The 21,989-nt window shown below is 39.6% G+C and overlaps 1 protein-coding gene across 3 annotated transcripts; it reads right to left on the reverse strand.

The window, feature by feature from the left end:
* Window positions 1-401: 401 nt before the first annotated feature.
* LOC131346435 (zinc finger protein 345-like) lies at window positions 402-21,871 on the reverse strand. Of its 3 annotated transcripts, none has more exons than XM_058379861.1 (8): window positions 21,786-21,870; window positions 20,823-20,877; window positions 19,378-19,498; window positions 19,165-19,284; window positions 17,712-17,983; window positions 17,479-17,546; window positions 16,940-17,130; window positions 402-6,106 (listed from the first exon to the last, which is right to left on the reverse strand). In XM_058379861.1, exons 2-8 carry the CDS (start codon window positions 20,859-20,861, stop codon window positions 4,563-4,565), a joined length of 2,355 nt encoding a protein of 784 aa, XP_058235844.1. In that variant the 5' UTR covers window positions 20,862-20,877; window positions 21,786-21,870; the 3' UTR covers window positions 402-4,562. The 3 variants fall into 3 exon arrangements, with proteins under 3 accessions (XP_058235844.1, XP_058235843.1, XP_058235845.1); XM_058379860.1 differs by having other exon boundaries at window positions 411-6,106; window positions 21,629-21,871; XM_058379862.1 differs by having other exon boundaries at window positions 5,964-11,205; window positions 21,629-21,869.
* Window positions 21,872-21,989: the final 118 nt, after the last annotated feature.

Here is a 21,989-nt window from a genome sequence, read left to right on the forward strand (position 1 = left end):
GCAGGTGTTATTGTACAGAACAATGGTTGTGGTGCGATTAGGAACCTCCCATGAGAGGTTCAGCCTCCAATTCAATTACTCTCAGCTCTCATTTTTTAAAAAGTAGCTTGTCTATTAAGTCCATTCAGGGAAATTCTGTTAGCAATCGTTCTGACTAGGAAGGAGTAGAGGTCCAAGAGAGAAAAACATTTGAAAATATTTTGTGTTAAAAAAAAAAAAAAACATTGACCATAATACACTAGCACACCTCGAAGTATTTTATTCCTCTTATACTGCAACAATGTGTCTAATATTTACAATTATTTATTTAGTAAAGTATGAGACTTACCATGTTGTAAAACTGCATAAAAAATCATCACACTCACCATATCATGCTTCATTCAGCTGTTGCTATCTCAACTAGATGCTTTTGTGCGTTTCTGACACACTGTTATCTATAAAAATAGACAGAATGACATCACAGGTAGTAAAATAATAATCTTAGCTCAAACTACTTTATTTCTCAGTACATAATTGGTGTCACTACGCATTATACTAAGGTGCTGCGAGTTCTTAGAAGTAATAATCCATTTTTAATTTTTTGCACTTTTAGGTAAAAAATACTATTACTAAGACACTGATTTGAGTCAGGACTGAATTTGGCATTTCAAGCTCTGGTTTGAGACGACACTGTCACCCAGAGGACTAAACATGAAACAGCATGTATAATGCAGACTTTTCTGTAGTTGTTTGCTTTGTAAAATGACCTTGAAATAAATAATAGCACTATATATAAGTATCAAAACACAATGATTTTTTTTTTTTTTTTTGCTATATTTAGTGAGTAGGAGATTGAAGATTAATAATTAAAAGCATATATTTATCAGGTGGGTGGAATCCCTTTCGGATGTTGACTTCGACGTCTCACAATTGTTTCCTGCTTCAGGGCATGTTAGTTGTTTTCATTTGCGAGAACAAACTGCGCTTGCTACACTCGATTCGGTTCTGACATTCTAATACAAACAGTAGTCAATTATTTTCATGTGTATTCTTGTGCCTCCTCCAGATTAATGCCACAGCTGCTTGAAGAAATGAAGGAGAGACAGAGCTACACACCTCGCTGAGGCTCTCGAAAGTAATTGAACTTATTAGCTGTTGAGGAGCCTAGATTAATTTATTCATATGCTTTGCACAAGCAGTAATCCTTAGAATATTGAAAACACTTAATATACTACATCTGCTTATCTAGAAATACATTTTTCAAGGATAATTGTGTTCTTGGGTGGGGCTGGAAGTGACTGAAGAAAGTATGAAATATTAAATATTAATTGTTTCCCCCAAGTTTAAAGCATTTTGTTTAAAATGAAAGCATTAAGAAGAGAGATATGATAAAAAGCATGTTTTAGAAAATGACTAATCAGTCATGTGTCTTAGCTGAATGTTTCCCACCATACCTTGCTATTGTTTTACTAACAAAACATGCACATAATCATGGTCCATGGTCTCTGGTGTATGTATTAACTCACTGTCTGGGCAGATTTCTTTTGCATTACATGTGCATTGTATTATTTCTCAATAATTAGCAATATTATATAAGCTTAATGTATAAATGATGTGTGAATTAGAACTCTTTTTAATCATTATTGGTTATTCATTTTAAACAACAACAAAAAAAAAAGCTTGAAAGATTGAGATTATTTATAAAAATTAAAAAAGGCTTCTCACCAATCTGCCAGTTAAAGCGCAATCATTGTGATATCTCCCCATGTTTTTTCAATTCTCTTTCATACCCAGATAGCACTCATCGGAAGCTGATTTACAATATAAAGCCAATCATTTAGCTTTAATGCACAGTGAATACATTCATACACACTTTTATTTATTAAAATAACAGAGAAAAGTTATTCTTATTCACAGTCATTACCCAAATGATGCAGCTACATAAAAGAGCTATGTGGCACTATACTAATTACTTATACTTATTCTCAGCTAAAAGTCTAGATAGATTTTGCTGGCCCAAAGCATAATACTGTTCATTGTAGGTCATGGGACACAAACACAGCTGAACTTTATCCACTGAGGGCTTGTGAGTGCTTTTTGACCACAGAATGAAGTCTTATAGTACATTAGTATTCATCCTGCATTTCATCTCTCCTTTCATACTCTTGTGGACTGCATGTCTTATTGTTGAGAATGTGAAGGGATCACATTTTTAATAACTTAATCTGGCAGTTTCTTTACACAATAGACAACAGGATAAAGGAATTTTATGACTTACTTCTGTAAGAGGGTCATATTTAAATACTGTAAAGGCCCTCAAACCACCCTAGCAGGATGATACACAAAATCATGTAATCATAGACAGGCTGTGGCACTGACAGAAAACTGCAGTGCCTAAAACCCCTGCTTTTAGGAGGCACCCAAACCACAGTGATAACTGGAAATGGATGAGAAAGAAGTATGTTGGCCACACAGACCCAGAGACTGAGGGGCTCTTGATCTAGTCAAGCATAGCACTTAATAGCTTAGCACTCAGCACCTTCAGTGATGACACAAATACTGCGTCTGGTGCTGGATATTTGGAATTCAAGAAACCTCCAGCATACAATTTAAGCCTGAGAGCTCTCGTAACAATTGACCTTCAACAGGTTTCTGCCTTTTCCACTTCCAGTAGACCAAACCTAGAAATTACGAAAGCACATGAGCTGCACTTTTGCATTCAGATGATGTGGACAGACATTTACTGCTGATTGAGGAAGTTCTTGCAGGCTGATAATGACCTTTCAGCAGTGTCTGAGGAGGGGTCTAGTTCTGCCCCTGCCAGCTCACATGCACCAATGTCAAACTCTAAGCTATCTGTGAAAGCAGCAAGCTTTCCTGTGACAGCAGGGTGTGCTTTGCCACAGTCCAAGTACTTGACAGCTTTCGTTTGAGATTCAGGCAGGTCCTAGTTCAGCCATGTGACACTGTGTCACATGCCTGCTACAAACGCTTGTCGTGCATCACTGACTGTCTCAGCAGATGAAGTGCTGTAGCCAGGTATGCTCCATATGTGAGTCCAAGTGTGTAAACCCACACTCAGATAAAAAAATATAATTCTGCAAAACATGTAGATTGCAGTTATGTTGTATATGCCGCTGCTCATGTTGGAACAGTGCATCTGACCTGCCTGTTGTGTGCAAATAAATCCTACAGATGATATCTTGTTGGTAGAAGGGTGCCGGGTCCTAATCATTAAGAAAACAGGACCACTCATGTAGAGCCTTCAAGAAAGCACACTCGGTTTTGTCTTTCAAGGCCTACAAGGGACATACAAGGCCTACAAGGCTGACTACCTTTTGGAGAAGCATTTGAACTTCCCCACCCCACCTCACTCATTCTCACAAAGCAAACTTCTCAAGGGCAGGGACTGGTAAGAGGGTGTTTAAAATGCTATTAAGAAGTTTTAAAGCAAAGGGAATTTAGTCAATATAGTCCTGAAAAACAGATTCCCTTTATGGTGTATGTTGGATGACAGACGTGGTTTAAAGCTGTGAAACCTTAGCACTGGTTCCTGTCCCCAAACCTATGCAATGGTATCATTGTTCCAGCACACAGATGGCTCCTGTTTGATGCTACTGGCTTCCCTCTCACACACTTGGGCTGGTTGATGGTGGGTTGGCAGGATGACAATGTACAGTTGTGAAGTCGACCTCATGCTTAGTTGTGTTTGCACTCTGGCTGCCCAATTTAATACCATATCCTGACAATTTTTCCTGCTGTGGTTCCTCTGACTCTCTAGACTGTACCAGCTGATCCAATTGTAAAATTGTACCTGAACCCCATGGAAACGTACCTACTAAAACTGCTGCATCCCAGAGCTTCTATTCCCATGCCCAGTGTCTAATGCTGATAGTACTATAGAAATACAATTTTAGTGGGAAAAAAATGGAAAAGAAATACTGATGTGTGTTACGTTCCAAGTTAAGGCTGACTCTAGATTCTGGTGCCTTTTTTTATTTAAATAATATACATTATATATATAATGCTGTTCATATTAGTATTAAAATAAAGGGACAAAAGACAAAAATGGTTTAAAGGTAGAACTACCATTTCATGAAACATGATTTTCGATTCAAAATGTTCTGTATAGGTTTTATCACAGCACACAATTTAAGCCACTATTTTAGTTTCAAAACAAATAACAGATGAATGCAATATACCATTCAGTTCATGCGTTCAACAAGAATACAATAACATTTGCTACATAACATGCAAAACATTTTCGTTTCATCTTATTCGTCATTAACAGCTTTATCCGGAACAGGGGCCTAGTCACATGGTTCAAGATGGAAATACACCATAAATGTGACACCAATCCAACACAGGGCATCACATGCTCTTACATATTCACATCTAGGGCAATTTAGAGTATCTACTGGCATGTCTAGGTGGGAGGACAGAGAGAACACATGAAACTCTACATTACTCTGACCCTGAAGCTGAGGCACCAACACTACATGGTATGGCACCATGCTACCTGACTATGGAGCAAGGTCATCTGAAATCAGTAATCAGGATTCTTTTTTTTTTTCTGTAATATACTAAGTTGTTGCATTTTGTGTGTGGCTTTCCCCTTTTGTGTGAATGCGCTGGTGTTGTCGGAGGTTAGACCTGCAAGTAAAACTTTTTCCACACTGTGAGCATTGATAGGGCTTCTCTCCTGTGTGAATGCGCTGGTGTTGACGGAGGTTAGACTTGCAAGTAAAACTCTTCCCACACTGCGGGCAGTGATACGGCTTCTCTCCTGTGTGAATGCGCTGATGAATCTGAAAACCTTCTAGATAATTAAAACTCTTCCCGCACTGCGAACAGGAATACAGCTTCTCTCCTGTGTGAACGCTCTGATGTCGTTGCAAGGTACTCTGATAAGCAAAACTCATCCCACATTCTGAGCATTTATATGGCTTCTCTCCTGTGTGAATGCGCTGATGTCTTTGGAAACCTCCCAGCTGAGCAAACCTCTTTCCGCACTCTGAGCACTGATACGGCTTTTCTCCAGTGTGAATGCGCTGGTGTTTTTGAAAATTTCCCATTTCAGTAAAACTCTTCCCACACTGTGAGCAGCAATACGGCTTCTGTCCGGTGTGAACACGCTGGTGTCGTCGGAAAGTACGCTGGTAAGCAAAACTCTTGCCACACTGTGAGCAGTGATACAGCTTTTCCCCTGTGTGAAAGCTGAGATGTTGTTGGAGAAGACTCTGGTGAGTGAAACTCTTCTTACATTGTGTACATTTATACGGCTTATCTCGTGTGTGAACGTGCTGGTGTATGTGGAGAGTACTTTGTTGTGAAAACCTCTTCCCACACTGTGAACACTGATATGGCTTCTCTCCTGTGTGAATGCGCTGGTGGTCCTGGAGAGACGTTGGGTGAGTAAAACCCCTTCCACACTCTGAGCAGTGATACGGCTTCTCTCCGGTGTGAATGCGCTGGTGTATTTGGAGATTAATCTTTTGAATGAAAGTTTTTCCACACTCTGAGCACTGATACGGTCTCTCTCCAGTGTGAATGCGCTGGTGGAGCTGGAGAGCGTTTTGGCGGGTAAAACCCCTACCACACTGTGAGCACTGATACGGCTTCTCTCCTGTGTGAATGCGAAGGTGTGTTCGGAAATTACCCTGTTGAGCAAAACTCTTCCCACAGTGTGAGCAGTGATACGGCCTCTCTCCTGTGTGCATACGCTGGTGTCGTCTCAGATAACTTGCTTGAGTAAAACTCTTCCCGCAGTATGAGCACTGATACAACTTTATCTTCTTTCCTGCGTGAATGAGCTGGTGTATTTTAAGATCACTTTGATGAATAAAACTCTCTCCGCATTCTGAGCAGTGGTAAGTTTCAATTTGCATTTTACTGTTAGAGGCTGTAATGCACAAAGTACTGGAGGAGTCAGCTCCAACTTGATGACTACTGGAGCTGTTGGTAGGCATCAGATTTAATATCTCATATGCAAATGCCCCTGAATTCATCAGTCTCCCATACTCATCATAGTGGCATCTCTTGATGTGTTTGTGGAAGTGAAATAAAGCTGTATAGGAAAGTGCACACAAGGAGCAGGAGAAGGGGTGCGACAGGATGCCATTCACCTCTGGAGCAAGACAAAAAAACACAACTTGAAATGGAAAGCAAAAAAAATGTAGTTAACAATATTTATTATGGACTTCTATAACAGCAATTGTAAAAGACTTCACTCTCCCTGCTATAGTAAACCAGATTGTCATCCAGGCTATGTATAAAGTATACAGCTTCCAAGCCTTTATCTCTTGTAAACTACACTGCAGTCATATGACCAGTTATCCCAAGTTTCACATGGCTGCTGGAAGCAACTAGTATGAGCCCATACTCATCACTGCATTCTGTCAGATTTTTAGAAGAGACATGATTACCAAGTTGGCTAATTCTATTCTTGCTAGCATTTAAAGTAATAATAAAATCACTCAAATCAAGGCCAATGAACATCAGTTCCATGTACAGTAAGACTGTCTACTGGCCACCTAACAGGTTGCTCAACGTCCAGTCAACAAGGACACTATCATCTGAACAGTGCAGTACCCAAGAAATCCAATAGTACAATATTATAGTATTTCACCAAAGAAATTTTAATAGTTTATATATCCTGTCATAGTCCAGCGGTCAGACACCTTCATTCCTTTTACAGCACTCATTCATTGGGCAGCCAGCAAACTTAATAGACCTTAACAAAATACTGTATTTTAAGATATTTGTGTAACCGCTAAAGGACTCCATTCAAGTGCAAGATTTGGACAGTGGTTCACTGCTGTGCTACACCTTCACAGGGGGAAAATATCTTTTCTGCTTATGAAATCTCATTATAACGCCATTGTGCTTGGTTGATCCTGGCATTCTCAAATATACAACTAGGTGCACACTGTTTTGTTTCTTATTAACAAGAAAATACATTGGGTATAACCTTTTGTACTGAACTGTACAAACTCAAGAATTGGAGTTTGCAGCCCTGCAACACTGTCATTTGGACAAACTGAGCTGATGTAGTCACTGCACAATGAGCAACCGCCATTCCTTGCCCTTATTGGGTATACCACATAGAATACTTTAATACCAGGGTGCCTGAGGGTTTGGGCATGGCCCTGTCCACCGAAAGCACACATAAGGTCGATGGAATTTTTGTGGCTTTGTCCAACCTAAAAGTACCCTGTGGCCAGTCTATTTGATGCTTTCATGATTCTGAAAGCTGTGCTCTCCTATCCAGAGCTTCTTTAGCAGAAGGTCCAAGAGCAAACCTAGCACACAGGGCTGGTACCACAGGGCTAATATTACTCTGCCCTGCAAAACAGAGTAACCCATGGGGTAGAGTGAGGGGTAACCAGGCAAAGGTAACCAGAGCCCCTGAGTTATGTGTTAGGGGATAGACTCAGCCATAAACAATATGCAGTACGGGCAGAGAAACCCAATCAAACATGTTGGCGGTGATTATCCAAGCTTATCAGTCAGTTAGACAGTGAAGAAAGTGGGAAACAAATGGAGAGATGAGAGGAGAATGAAGTTAACCTGACTTCACCCCAGTTTGCTCCAACTAGTAGGGCAAATGTGTGAGGGGTTGACAGTAGTGCCCCAATTAACCACCCTAGCCAAATGAGAAAGAATGTGAAATCCTCAGAGGAGATGGAGCCAAGGGTAGAACACAACCTGGCAGGAGAAAGGAAGTAAGTGCCATTACTGAGAAATGGCACAAAGCAGTTTGTAAAACTGACTTGTGAACTGCGCAGTGAGTGATGCCAATAAGCAAAAAAGATGCCAAAAAGAAACCAATTCAAAAAGAAAGAGTCTAGAAATATATGAAATATACACTCACTGCGACAGAAGAGAAGATAGGAGTTGATAAGTGTCACCAGCTTTGGAGGACTGGATACTTGTAGCTCCATCCATGGTCCCAAGCTGCTAAGCAGACAGCTCCATATGGTGAACATGTAGTTTGATGTATACAAGGCAAGAAGGGGAAGAAAGATGGCTGTATGACAGCCATATTTAATGCATACGCTGTGTCATACATCATTGGCACACAAGAAGGTCTCTGGGTGACTGTCACCACCCCTAGTTAGGAGGGGTGGAATACTGCCTGGGTGCTGAATCAGCAGGACTGTGAATTGTTAGGATATGGCTTATGGCTATGCCAGTTACATGCATTTTTTTTTAAAAATGCAAATATGAATTTCCAGCATAACCCTTCAAGTTCCATCATATAGAATATGCACAATGAATCCTTTTATATTATTATTGCCCCTCATCAGCCGGATGAGATACACAGGGATACAGAAAAATAAAAACGTCATAATCTAGTGTCAATTAGTCAGCTTAATATTCTCTTTGCACATTTAATATTCCTTAATTTTAGAGTTCCATTTATATTTATCTTCTATTTGAGCCTACAACATTTTGATGTGTAAGAATGCTCTGGATTTTATGACCCATTGTTTCTTTAATACTCATTTTAAATTATGAACACATTATTTACTCAGACTGGATCTGATTTAATCTGACACATCACAGTAGAGCTTCTCTACACTCTCTACTCTTTACATAAAGCCCAGCAGTTATCTACCTAAAGCTCTCATCCCATTTGTTTGGTCCCATTGTTTAGAATTAGTTCTACAGCTTGATGCTATCCTTCTGTAGACCAACCATTTGTATATGTGACTTAAATCAGTGATTAACTTAGCTCATGCCATGTCCCCAAGCTAGCTGTTGCTAGGCCTCTCTTTAAGAAGTAGATTCCCATTAAATCTCCAACACATCTTTTTTACACAGGAGTGTTGGAGAAGTGTTTCTGGTTTCTTAATACAGAATCAGTGCTAGGTAATGTGGTAATTTGCCAACCGCATGTCTTGGGAGTGTGAGTATATGTGTTGGTACTACTGGACTTGAGTACAGCATTTGACACCATTTTAATCATGATATTTTAATAGACAGGCTTGAAAACATGCTCGTTTAGACAGACTGTTACCATTGTTTTAATCAATTGGAATTATCCAGTGCCTAAAACCTATGGTGTCCCACAAGGTTAGGCCTGCTACATTTCTGTCTTTTAGTAATCTGCAAACACAGCTATGGAAGATATATCTAACATCACATGAACAAAACCGTCCATCACCTATACGCTATTAAGAGAAATACTGCTGTTTGGTACTACATCTGTCCTCAGTAAGGATGTTTTTACTCTAGAGCTTGATTTCAATGTATAATTAAATTATAAAATAAACATATATAATGCTATTCATGTTAGTATTAAAATAAGATACGATACAGAATGTTGGAGAAAAAGAGTTCGAAAACCATTTCATGGAACATAATTTACAATGAAAATGTTCTTTATATATTTTAGCACACTATTTACGCTACTATCTAAGACAAAGAAAACATGAATGCAATATAACATTCAACACATGCTCTCAACAAGTATACAAGACCATTAGCTACATAAATTGCAGAACATTTTCAATTTCATCTCAGTACTGTGTAACAGCTAATTCCTCATCAGGTTGTATCCCGAGCCTATCCCAGAAACACTGGGAATATACCCCAAACGGGAAATCAAACAACAGAAGAAATCACACACTCATGCATTTATTCACACATAGGGCATTTTAGAATATCCATCTACTGTCATGTCTGAAAAGTGGGAGGAAGTCCTTGCACGAACAGTGAGAACATGTCAAACTCTACACTACTGGACCCTGGAGCTGTGAGGTACCAACACTACCTGCTATGTCGCCATGCTGCCCAACAATGAACCAAGTGAACCTGAGATCAGTAGTCATAATAATCAGGTTTCTTGCTCTTGTGTCTTCAAGGTACGGCTTCTCTCTTTCGTGTGAACGCGCTGGTGTTGTCGGAGATTAGACTTGCAGGTAAAACTCTTCCCACATTTCGAGCAGTCATATGGTTTCTCTCCTGTGTGAATGCGCTGGTGTTGTCGAAGATTAGTCCGGCAAGTAAAGCTCTTCCCGCACTGTGAGCAATGATACGGCTTCTCTCCTGTGTGAATACGCTGGTGTATTTTAAGACTACTGGCACTAGTAAAATTCTTCCCACACTGTGAACAGGAATATGGCTTCTCTCCTGTGTGAACACGCTGGTGTACTTGCAATTTATGCTGGGAAGAAAAACTCTTCCCACACTGTAAGCACTGATACGGCCTCTCTCCCGTGTGAATGCGAAGGTGTCGCTGCAACCTATGCTGGAAAGAAAAGCTCTTTCCGCACTGCGTGCAGTGATACAGCTTCTCTTTCGTGTGAATGAGCTCGTGTTGATGCAAATTACGCTGGTGGGAAAAACTCTTCCCACACTGTGCGCAGTGATACGGCCTCTCTCCTATGTGGATGCGCTCATGTTCTTGGAGATGAGTCCGATGAGTAAAACTTATCCCACACTGTAAGCAGTGATATGGTCTCTCTCTTTTGTGAATCGATTGGTGTTTCTGCAAACCTGCCAGTTGAACAAACCTCTTTCCACACTCTGAGCAGCGATACGGCTTCTCTCCTGTGTGAACACGCTGGTGTAGCCGGAGAGCACTCTGCTGAGCAAAGGTTTTTCCACAGAGCAAACAGTGAAACGGTCTCTCTCCAGTGTGAATACGCTGGTGTGTGTTAAGATTACTCTGGTGAGTAAAACCCCTCCCACACTCTGAGCAGCGATATGGCTTCTCTCCTGTGTGAATGCGCAGATGTGTTCGGAGATTACTCCTTTGAATAAAACTCTTTCCACACTCTGAGCAGCGATACGGCCTCTCTCCTGTGTGAATGCGCTTGTGTGCTCGGAGATGACTCACTTGCGTAAAACTCCTCCCACAATGCGAGCACTGATATGACTTTATCTTCTTTCCCGTGTGAATGTGCTGGTGTAGTTCAAGATCGCTCTTTTTAATAAAACTCTCACCACATTCTGAGCAGTGGTGAGTTTTTATTTGCATTTGACTGTTAGAAGTTGTAATGCACAAAGTACTGGATGAGTCAGCTCCAATTTGTTGACTACTGGAGCTGTTGGTAGGCATCACATTTAATTTTTCATAGGTAATCTCTCCTGAATTCATCAGTCTCACATACTCCTCATAGTGGCATCTCTTGATATGTTTGTGGAAGTGAAATAAAGATGTATAGGAAAGTGCACACAAGGAGCAGGAGAAGGCTTGCAACAGGATGCCATTCATTTCTGGAGCAGGACAAAAAAAACAGAGAACTTCAAATGCAATGTTTTTAAAATTGTACGTTTTTAAAATTTTTTAGGATTGTTTTTTTTTTTTTTTTTTAATGAACTGCTTCAAAAAAAAAAAAAAAAAAAACAACAATAATGTTTATTGCTAGTATCAATTGTGGTAGCCAACCAAGCCATGTAATTTAACACAACCAATAACAAAAAACCTCTACATCTGAGGCACAACTTCATAACAAATTAATTTTCACACACCACTAGAAGCAGTATGGCACTTGGTAAATAACAAGTACAAATAGGCTCATTAGAAAAGGGGCTGATCTAACAAGAAAGTAAGGCAGCAGTCTCTGGTAGCAGCTTCAGACCAGACCTAAATCTGAGCATTCCCCCATGGAATGCTCAGTACACAGAAATGTCCCAGCTAAAGTGACAAGACACTGATACCTGTTATCATTGGATTAGCACGTGTAGTGACTCCCACTGCACAGAGCAAAATCCCATTGTACCTGCGGATGCCTTTAGTACATTCACTAAGCCAAATCAATCCGTCACCCACCAAACCTCAAACCCCATGCACTGAGTACCAATTAGACTATAAAAGAATGGTACCAGGGTGCACATTAAGTAAAGACGACCTTAGGATTTAATGCCAATTTGGGAAGCATGAACCAGCCAGAATCAGCCACATCCTACAACAAGCACTGCAAGTCATCAAAAATGCATAAACCACATAGTAGGCTAAAGAAATCACCAGTAGAAAGGCAGATTTCACTAGGTGGACTACATATTGCTCAAAGGGTCAGTCAAAGAGAGAATACTCCCATACCCCATTGTAGGAATGGTAAAGGTCTTAGGAGCAATAAGTATATTATCAAAGAGGAGAAATAATTATATCATCAATGCCCTAAACCAATGAGCTATCCACCACTCACAGTGAACCTGACTACTTGGCCCTGGATGAAACAGGGCAATGAAACAGGGCAATGCCAACATGAGTTGCAAAAAATAAACTGGATGGCTCTTTTATGACATGGAGGTTTAGGGTCCACTTGTTCCTAAATCAATACAAAGTTTTCCTGACTGGTCATGATTCTATCCTGATACGAGTGGTTTCTTCTTTTTCTTGTCCCAGCCCCATCCACAGGATACTAAGGCTCACTGAGAGGTGTTTTATCAAAACACCAACTGAGAAAATGTCTTAACGAACAACGGTGTTCCATCTGTTCAGTAAAATAACAGACTTCAAGGAACACAGGAGGTGTTCTGGCTCATGCGTCGCAAAACCTGACTATGCACATTATGTATTTTCCTTCGTCATCCATATATATGTGCATAGTTTGCAAAATAGGCCTGGCTCTAGGGCTCAGTCTGGCAGAACTGATTTTTGGACCATAAGTGAACAGTCCAATGAAGATATATATGTATATATATATAGAAAACAATTTCTGTTACAGCAGACTGATGACTGCAATTATGTTTAATGGATCTGTTTATTACATGACTAAGCAAAACTTTTTCAAAACTTATTAACAGATTCTGCTGTTGTTGTATATGGCCTTAACAGTACACCTTATACCTTTCAAAGACTAGTGAAACAATTAGGTTACATATTTATCCACAGTCTATGCACTCTGGATAACCTGCAGAGTGGTGTTTCAATACCTTGATACCTTCTATTTTGCAAGTCATGTGGCTACCATATGACACTATAAAATGCCACTGGTAATGATCTATGAGCAGACGCCCTTATCAAGAGCAACTTACACTACCGCTCAAAAGATTGGGATCACTTGCATATTTCAGCTTGATTTCAGCTACGGAGGAAGACTCCATCAGCCAATCCATCTTGTGGGAGATGCTCCAGGAAGCATGGGGTGAAATCTCATCAGATTATCTTGAAAATGACAAGAATGCCCAGGCTGTAATTGCTGCAAAAGGCGTTTTTTTTTTTGAAGAAGAAGAAGAAGAAGAAGGCAAAGAAAACATTCATCATTTCCATCAAAATCATTATTTCTAACTCTGACATGTCAGCATGTCTTGTTCTTTTGCTATATTTTCTAATGAGACTAATTTCGTCTGTGTTTCCTTGGAAAACAATAAAATTTTTGAATGATCCCAAACTTTTGAGCGGTAGTGTACATTTGGGTTAAGGGCCTTGCTCAGGGGCCCAGAAGTGGCTGCTTGGTGGACCGGGGATTTCACCTCACAACCTTCTGATCAGTAGTCCAATGCCTTAACCACTAAGCTACCACATCCCCGTTCCCAATGGAACCTTTTCCCTGAGTTTGGCTTAGGTTCTAAGAGATTGGGAACATTTGTGGTTATCTGGAGTTCATAGAAAATGATTATACACATAACCTAACAGACCACATCACCACTCTTAACACTGCCAGGAAGTGTTTCAGCAGCAGGATAATCTATGCCAACATATTACAAGGAACTGACTCACCATCTAAATGGAAGAACATTCACTGCACTCACCCCACTCATGTACCCCTTAGATGATCTGAAGAGGTGTATGCCAATGCACAAGTAACTGCAGCACAAGTCAAGGAATAGCATGCATTTTAGAGTCCATGAGGATAAAACTCACCTTGTGGAATTGCCCATCACAATGGTTCTGTGCTTCTAGGCAGTAGGGTAGGGAATATTGTACAGTATGACTCTTGTCATACTACAAGGTCAACTTCCATATACTTGAGGTCCAAAAGAGGAATAAAAAGTTTGGACACAAAGTTACTCTGAAACCATACGGTTGTCAGAGGAGGCAAAGCAGTCTTATTGCCAAGCCAAACAGTCCTCCCAGTCCTCTGTCAGGGTGACTGGCCAAAAAATCCACACTATAATAATATTCAATTTATATGAGCATTCTTTCTGTATGGTGTGGGATTAAGATACCAACACAGGGGGAGATCCCATACCTGATTCATGGCAATTAAAGGACACCTAGTTTCTTTCAGAAACACTCCTACAGTAAAAGCTCTCGGCATAAGTACATTCATGCCGTGCATACTGCCCCATTGAGCTGTTCTAGTGGGTAAGTCATTCTCCAGAGGCTAACCACTGATAAGCATGCCTGAAACCCACAAATACTATAAGCATCCATGGCCAGGAGTCCAGAGAGCAAAACTGGCTGTGGTCTGTTTGTGGGGGGTGCATGCACATGTCATCATGAGATGTGCATGAAGAAGGCCAACATATTCTAGATGGCTTGTTCCTAGATGAAGGCCCATCTGAACCCATCTTATGAATATGGCAGTACCCTTATAGGGCAGTTCTTAGAGGTGATAAAGCAGTTTGCCTACACTCATTTCTTTGGGTAAATTGAATCGTCACAATGTTAAAAGGCAATCCCTGAGGAAACTGTACATGTTGCACAGAGCCACTGATATGACAGTCTAGCTGAGCTACAACTACGATGTAGTTAAGGAATGGGAAACACTGGAACCATGGTAAATAAAAGGCATAAGCATAAGCAAGTAAACTACTGTTTTGTGCTTTTCTGACAATAGTAGTAGGTCCTGACATTATACCACTGCATCTTAGTCATTAAACATGTCACCAAAGAATGTTTTGACCATAAACTTCCCATCAGCAGCCCTTGTATTTCATGAATGGTTCCAAGGGGTGCGGAACAATAAGTAATATAGTGCAGGCAATACATATCCTTTCAGATGCAGCCACAGACATATTATCTTTATCTATATCAGATTTGGAACAGGAGCAGCTTCAGTCCCCTGTTGGACATATTTTGTCATTGTTTGTGAGCTTGCTCTGTGTGAGGCATTGACTTTGGCATAACAGATAATCCATATTTGATGCTAAGCCACCCATCTGCCTTATCTTTTGGCATCACTGCACATTGTAGGGATTAGGCTTTTGAGGCTATGTGTAGTATTCCATCATCCTATGGTGACTCCTGAATATGCAGACTGACAACTATATGCTTGGAGAGGTAAAAGAAAGGGGCAGGGTTTGAAAAAATACCAGATAGCTTGGCCATTTTGTCATTTTTTGGGCTTAAGTACCCTTTAACAAGTTCAAGACTGCTTCCGAAACTGAAGTTGGGACTATAAATAAATGTAGTGAGCTTTAAGCTGTAACTAAGCTCATTATAAAATTCAAATGAAATTATAACAACTTTGTGCATGTGCTCTGTGGTAAAGCAGCAGCAGAGATCTGGAACTCTTGTACAGCAAAGCAGCCCTGATTAAGAATACTTTGCTTCATTTTCTTCATGTTAGAGCAAAGGAATTGCTGGCTTTGTCCATTTGGAAGTATAGACAACAGAAGCTAAGATGCATTAAAGAAAGTCTTCGTTGTTCTGCTCCAGCGACCAGAATATAGGCAAAAAGGAAAAACATATTACAGAATACATCACTTTTCATATTTTGTCAGTCAAGCTGCAGACACCACCATTTTCCAACAGACTGTTAAACTGTCCAAATTGACAGTCATCACAATATTTTCAGAATCTGCCCAGAAGGCTTTGCTAAGAGATACCAAAGGTAACCTTGCTCACTGTGGATGCAAGACGATGAAGGACTACTAGCCCATATATGCAGGTAAGTGAAGAGCAAACTCACCCCAGCACAAGCCTGCTTCATTGTTATTATCGTGTAATTCCGAAGACAAACCCACTCCAGCACACTCTGGCATTCACATATGTCATGGTACCCTGAGGGCCCAATACAACAAAGGACACAACCACCTATCCACCCCCTATCCACAACTGCAAAATAGGCACAACATAGATTAACCCATTAACATGTAGTCAACTGAAGACCTGAGAAACCTGATTACCAGTTCTGGAGGACAGGTTCACCTTAAGCTCTGACTGTAGACACAAGCTGTTACACAGATAGCTCTAAAATTCCTGATGTAAATGCTAAAATGCCAAAGATAAAAAGAAGTAAAAAGAATGTTAGCCATTATTTATGCTATTTTACTTTGTCAAATGGTCTCTACCTATGTAGATCTTTACCCTATGGGCACAAGGTATCCAGGTGTCAAAACACCACCCCTGGAAGTTAGGAAGGGTGAAACAGAACTATTGTTTCTTATACACTTACCTGTGCAGCCTATTCAGATATTTAATAGTATTTGAGAGAAATTATACATGACTGATTAAGGCCAGTCTTGTTTAGAAACTTCCTAACTTTAACGTTCCTAACTTTATCCCCAGTATCAACAACCAATATGTTCCCAATGCCAACCCTAGCCATAGTCCTCAAACAGAGCTTGATTTGGTGGACAACAAGGGGGAAAGGGGCGAAATAAACTCTAGCTGAACAACATGCACTTTCATCCCATGTTACTTCCATCCCAGGGATACACCAAGCCCTGAATATCAGCAGCCAGCTCCAAAATAACAGCTCTTCATCAGTCCAGTTTGTCAATAAATATCTAGCACAACTACTTCTAGAATCTAGTTCTAGTTCAAAGAATGATTAAGTTGTGGTCCCACCAACAAGGGAACACCCTGGATTAACCAGTGACATAGTTCTACTTGGCTAGTGTACAGTAGAGCAACTCAAAATATTATTAAGCTGAAGAATAAAGTAAGTTGGCCCAGAACGGACATGGTCTATGCAAATTGCGATCTCACACGGATCTAAAATGGCTAATACCTTAAACTGTCTGCAGAAGAATAAAGTGCATGGAGCACATATAAAATATGCTTTAAAATCTTGGTCTAAATTAGCATAATAATATAAAAATATTGGTACATAACCATTTGCGGAACACTTTTTGTTCCAGAGGTATTCGAACGCAGGACTGAGATCTTTGACGTATTCCTCTTGGTAGCCCACTAGTAGCTCCTGTCCTGGTTTGATGGGTCGACAGCAACGATAGAAAATTCCTCCTTGATACTGAAATGCCATGAGATTCTGATCTTCGTCCGCACAAGCACAATTCACATACCTGAAAAATGAGAAATAGAGATAAAGCAAGAGGGGGGAGGACAAAGAAAAAACTTAGACACATGATAACAAGAATTATGTGGCAAGTGAAAGACAAGGATTAGATTTAAAAAAATAAAATAAAATAAAAATACTCTAAATTACTACAGGCTTGCTCATTAGGGATAAAATAAAATAAGGATAAAATAGTTTAATAATTAAATTTAATAATTTATTTTTATTTCTAGTTTTTTTCCCCTCTCCTTTCTTTATTTATCTTCTTTTGTAAAGCTGCTTTGAGACAATAAAAGGCGCTATACAAATAAATTGAATCGAATAGTTCCAAAGCAATTAGCGGCACATTCCTCACCTCATCCAATTAGCATGGACCTCATTCGTAGCATCTATGTATTCCTCACGCTGCCTGTCCTTGTATAGCTGCAAAAAAAAGAAAGAAAAAGAAACGTACATAGTTCAATTCTATACATTGAGAGAGCTTTTTTTTTTAACTAGTTATGAAGATGTCCTAGTGATTCATCCATGCTTAGTTTGAATTTTATATATTTAAAATCAATTTATCGTATATGCGATTATATTACTCACCACCCATGAATAACCACTGTTCATTGCTTCCTCTCTGTCTACCGGATCCCCCTGGTAGGGACCGAAATGTGCGCCGACTGGAACAGTCTCTCCCTTATTAAACACTCCCAGACCTGCATCAGGAACATCAGACTTCTGAATCTCTAGACCAGGAGGAAGGGTTCGTCTGGCACGGTCAGCGACCCCCATGGGGACAGGAGCGTCAGGAATGAAAAGAGCAGGACCGTGAACCTCGCACTTGTTGACGAAAAAGCACTTGCAAACCTCGCAGTCTGGAAGGAACAAACGCAACAGATGAAATGAGGGGAGGGAAAAAAGTTATAGACATGATTGTGTACTTTAACAATGTATATTAAGTAATACTTAATAGTTTTCTTATCTATGCAATACATTTATCATTCCTGATTTATTCATATTCCAGTAGGTCATCTGTGTTAAGTCATCATTTTATGGTTCCTCCTAGTTTGAGTTAGTTTATTACATAAGCATTAGCTTGTGTGTTGAGCAAGTTTATGATTTATCCGTTTTATTAGTGCTCAGTTAGTTACTCCTTCATTGTCCATGTTCAAGTAGTTTGTGTGTTTCCCGTGGTCACGAGTTTTATTTGTGTTCATGTAGAAATCAATTATGCACGTGTCTGTGGTTTATCAGTGCTGAGGTATTTTATCGTTCATTTATCTGTGTTTGTTCTTATCAGTACTTTATAAGTGTTTAGCTATGCATGTACCCACGTTTAAAGCAAGACACTAGAGATAAATAAAATAATCACTTCTTGTGCCATGTCAATCTTTTCCGATTTCTTTTTTGATAAATGGCATCCATCACATCTTATTTCTTACACTATAATCATATTTGACTGAACAGTTCATAACCTATGTATATTTTAATATATTTATTTCTTTCATAAACCTTATATGGGAGCACAAATATATAGAATCACATTTCTAAATTGCATTTTAAAGACACATTTCCTCATTTAATTTTTTTTTATAATGAGAACGGACAAAATCTTCGTTTTTAGAAGACAAAGATTCAGGATATTACAGAGAACATTATCCGAATCACTGGATTGGACATTTCAAACAAAAATCCTTCATAAGCTGAAAATTTATATTAAATAAATAAACAAACAAACATTTCTGTAAACAGTGCAAGGAATTTTGTTAAACAACGAGATTATGTTCTTATAAACCTCTGTACATGCAATCATCCAAAGATTAAATTTCTGGCTTTATTTCCAGTTTCAAATGATCCAAACTTACAAATATTTATTAAACTGAAAGGTTGTTTGTATAAATGTTTTTTTTGTTTTTATTAAGATATCAACCCACTGTTTAAAAATGCTACCTGCAGTGTCTTGCCTTAAACAGTTTATTTCGAGTATATAAAAACCATATAGTGCACCACATAGGGGGTGTGACCGAGTGGCCGTCGATGTGCCCTGCTGCCTTACACAGGTAGTCGTCATCTTCAGGATCTTCCTCCTTGATGCAGATGATATTCAGTCTGTCGAGATCGTTTCCCTGATCGTCGCTGTTTAGCTCCTCCAGGTTCTCTTCCTTCAAGCAGTATCCTAACGTGGACACGGATGCAGAAACCCACAGTCAAGACACATGCCGTGAGAAGTTCAACAAAGTTTACAGAGGCCATGTATCTGTGCACCTACCGGACTCGTCAGATCCAAACTCCTCGTCGAGAAGTTCGTTCTGCTCATCCGTGGGGTTTCCTTGTCCCTCAGAGTTTGACGTTTCTCCACTTGTACACGTCTGTTGCTGTGCATCTTCAACCTGATTGGCAATAAAAAATTGTCAAATTAAAGACGGGTCAATTCATTGGGATTCTTGAGTGTTTATCTGCAGGATGCTTTCACATATGTAGTGTTTGTTAGTGAACTTTGGTGTGTTTTAAATAAGGTGAGGACCAAAAAAAACAAGCATCTCCATGGGCGCGGTTTAATAAAACGAGTAAATAAGCAAAGGATGTGATGAATAAAATGTCTCAAAACACCAGTTATTTTTCTAATTATTGGGTAATATACAGAACGCAGCTCAGTGTTCTCTGCAGTGGCGGCCGGTCAATAGGGGGCGCTGGGGCACCGCCCCCTTAAAGTTAGCCAGAGAAGAATGCCACTTTAACACATTAACAATAATTATATATTTTAATATCGAAATAAAATCACTTAGTCGTACTATTCCACTGTTTGTCATATTATCATTTATCTAAAATTAAAAAAAATCAAACCTGTATTTCGTTCACGTGTGTGTGCGCAGGGCGCCGGACAAACTTTTGAAAAGCACATGACTTGAGGCTGAGCTTCTGATTGGCTTGTTTCTAATCGTCCTTGGAGCGCAGCACTCTGCGCCCTGAACCCTCCCACTTTTGTTGTTAGCGAATCAATAGTTTTTATAAACTTGGCCTCATGTGATTGGACCATTCTCAACGAGTCTCATTACCACTCCGCAGTTGGTCAGTTAACGGACAGGTACTGAGGAAGCAAGCGAAATATCTGGAAAATTCGCTTTTATCTTTACAAAAATATCCTTTCACAAGGTCGTTCAGGTGAAGAAAAGAATCAGGGAGTGCTTACCAGCACTTCTTACTGAATGCATTGGCCATGCTGTCAGTGGAAAACAGACAGGTGACTTTAACCTGTCTTGAGGCTGTCCTGTTTTTGAGGCTCACTGAGAAATTTGGAAGCCAGGAAGAATTCCTTTCCAAATAGTGCCACTGGCCTGTGATTATACATGTGTGTGTTTTTGTTATTTTTTTTTAATGACTCCTTCATTGCATCATTACTGATAATAAACCCACATTGAACTCAAATCCACTGATTCATTACATTTATTGCATGCTTTAACAAACATTTAATATTTTATCTTAGCAGTAATGATACATAATCACCTGATAAATGGCTATTTACAGTCCTGCATTACTAACAGTTTGATTTCAAGTTTATTTGCACCCCCTGAAAAACATTTCCAGCACCGGCCGCCACTGGTCCTCTGTGTGTTGGTGGATATTTTCACTTCACTCAGTAAAAAGTTTCAACAACATGAACAAACAGCACAAAGAATTGAACAGAAATAAACCCTTCACATGGCTGTGTTTTACCTGTGAGAGAGCAGGATCTCGAGCCTGCGTCCGAGGCATTGCAAGAGACCACCGTCTGTGGAAAAGTATAAAAACCTCATTTTATTCAAAGTATTTTTTTTATAATATGCAACAATAAAGCTTCACAAAAAGAAAAAAAAAAAGACACACCAACTACGAAACATACATAGATTTTAGTCACTGATTTCAAATTAGTGCTTATTCACCAAGGACTGGGAGGAAAACATTAGACTTATTCCCGATCTCTGGAACGTTAGCTAGCATGCTAATAGCTAGCTGGAGGCTAATAGCTGAAGCTTTGGAGATGAATGCAAACATGTCTGCTTTTAGTGAACCGATTATAGACAGGTGCAAGATCTCAAACTCCCTGTCATATATTACATTTAACATTTGTTTGTGGATTTATTTGTTGCATCGTGCTAAATGACCACACACACACACACACACATCTAATATATATATAAATTATACACAGTGAATTATGTAGATGTTTGAAAATGCATCCGAAGAACAATGCAAGCTAGCGCAACGCTGCAGCACGAACCCAAAAAGCTCAATAAAATGCTTATTCGTAAAGAAATCAAATCAATCGCATGAGATAAAAACAAATCAGAAATGAAGAAGGGCCTCAATTCAAGTGAACAATGAGCTGAACCAGCACTGCAACGATTCACTATGGCTGAATCCCAAACACCTTCCTATGGGATATGGAGTGCACTACAAAGGGCGTAGGCGCCATTATCATCACAGCCTATGTAGTGTACGGATACAGGAGATGGAAGTCGATTTGGGATTCAGCCACTCACCGTTAGCCGAGTAGCTCAGCCAAGCGAGGTTCTCAAGCACAATTACGAGCTTTTTATTTTTTATTTTTAACTAGCTCAAATTAACACAGTGATATAAAAACTCGGTTGAAAATGTTTTAAGATGATTAGCTGCGTGAGGAAAGAGAGCGAGACTTTCCCGAGCCGAAAAAATGCAGAGCGTCGCCGTCGCCAGTGGAAAAAAATATTTTCTCTTCTTCGCTGAATTTATTCCGTTAGGTAATTAAAGCAATGGGTTTATCGCCACCTAGCGGTCTGGTGCTTTGTTTTTGTTTTTTGTTTTGTTTTGTTCTTTCTCATACCGCGGACGTTTCGGAGAAATTATCTATAATGAAAATGTATA

This window comes from Hemibagrus wyckioides, linkage group LG26 (genome assembly GCF_019097595.1).
Source record: "Hemibagrus wyckioides isolate EC202008001 linkage group LG26, SWU_Hwy_1.0, whole genome shotgun sequence".
Lineage (NCBI taxonomy): Eukaryota > Metazoa > Chordata > Actinopteri > Siluriformes > Bagridae > Hemibagrus > Hemibagrus wyckioides.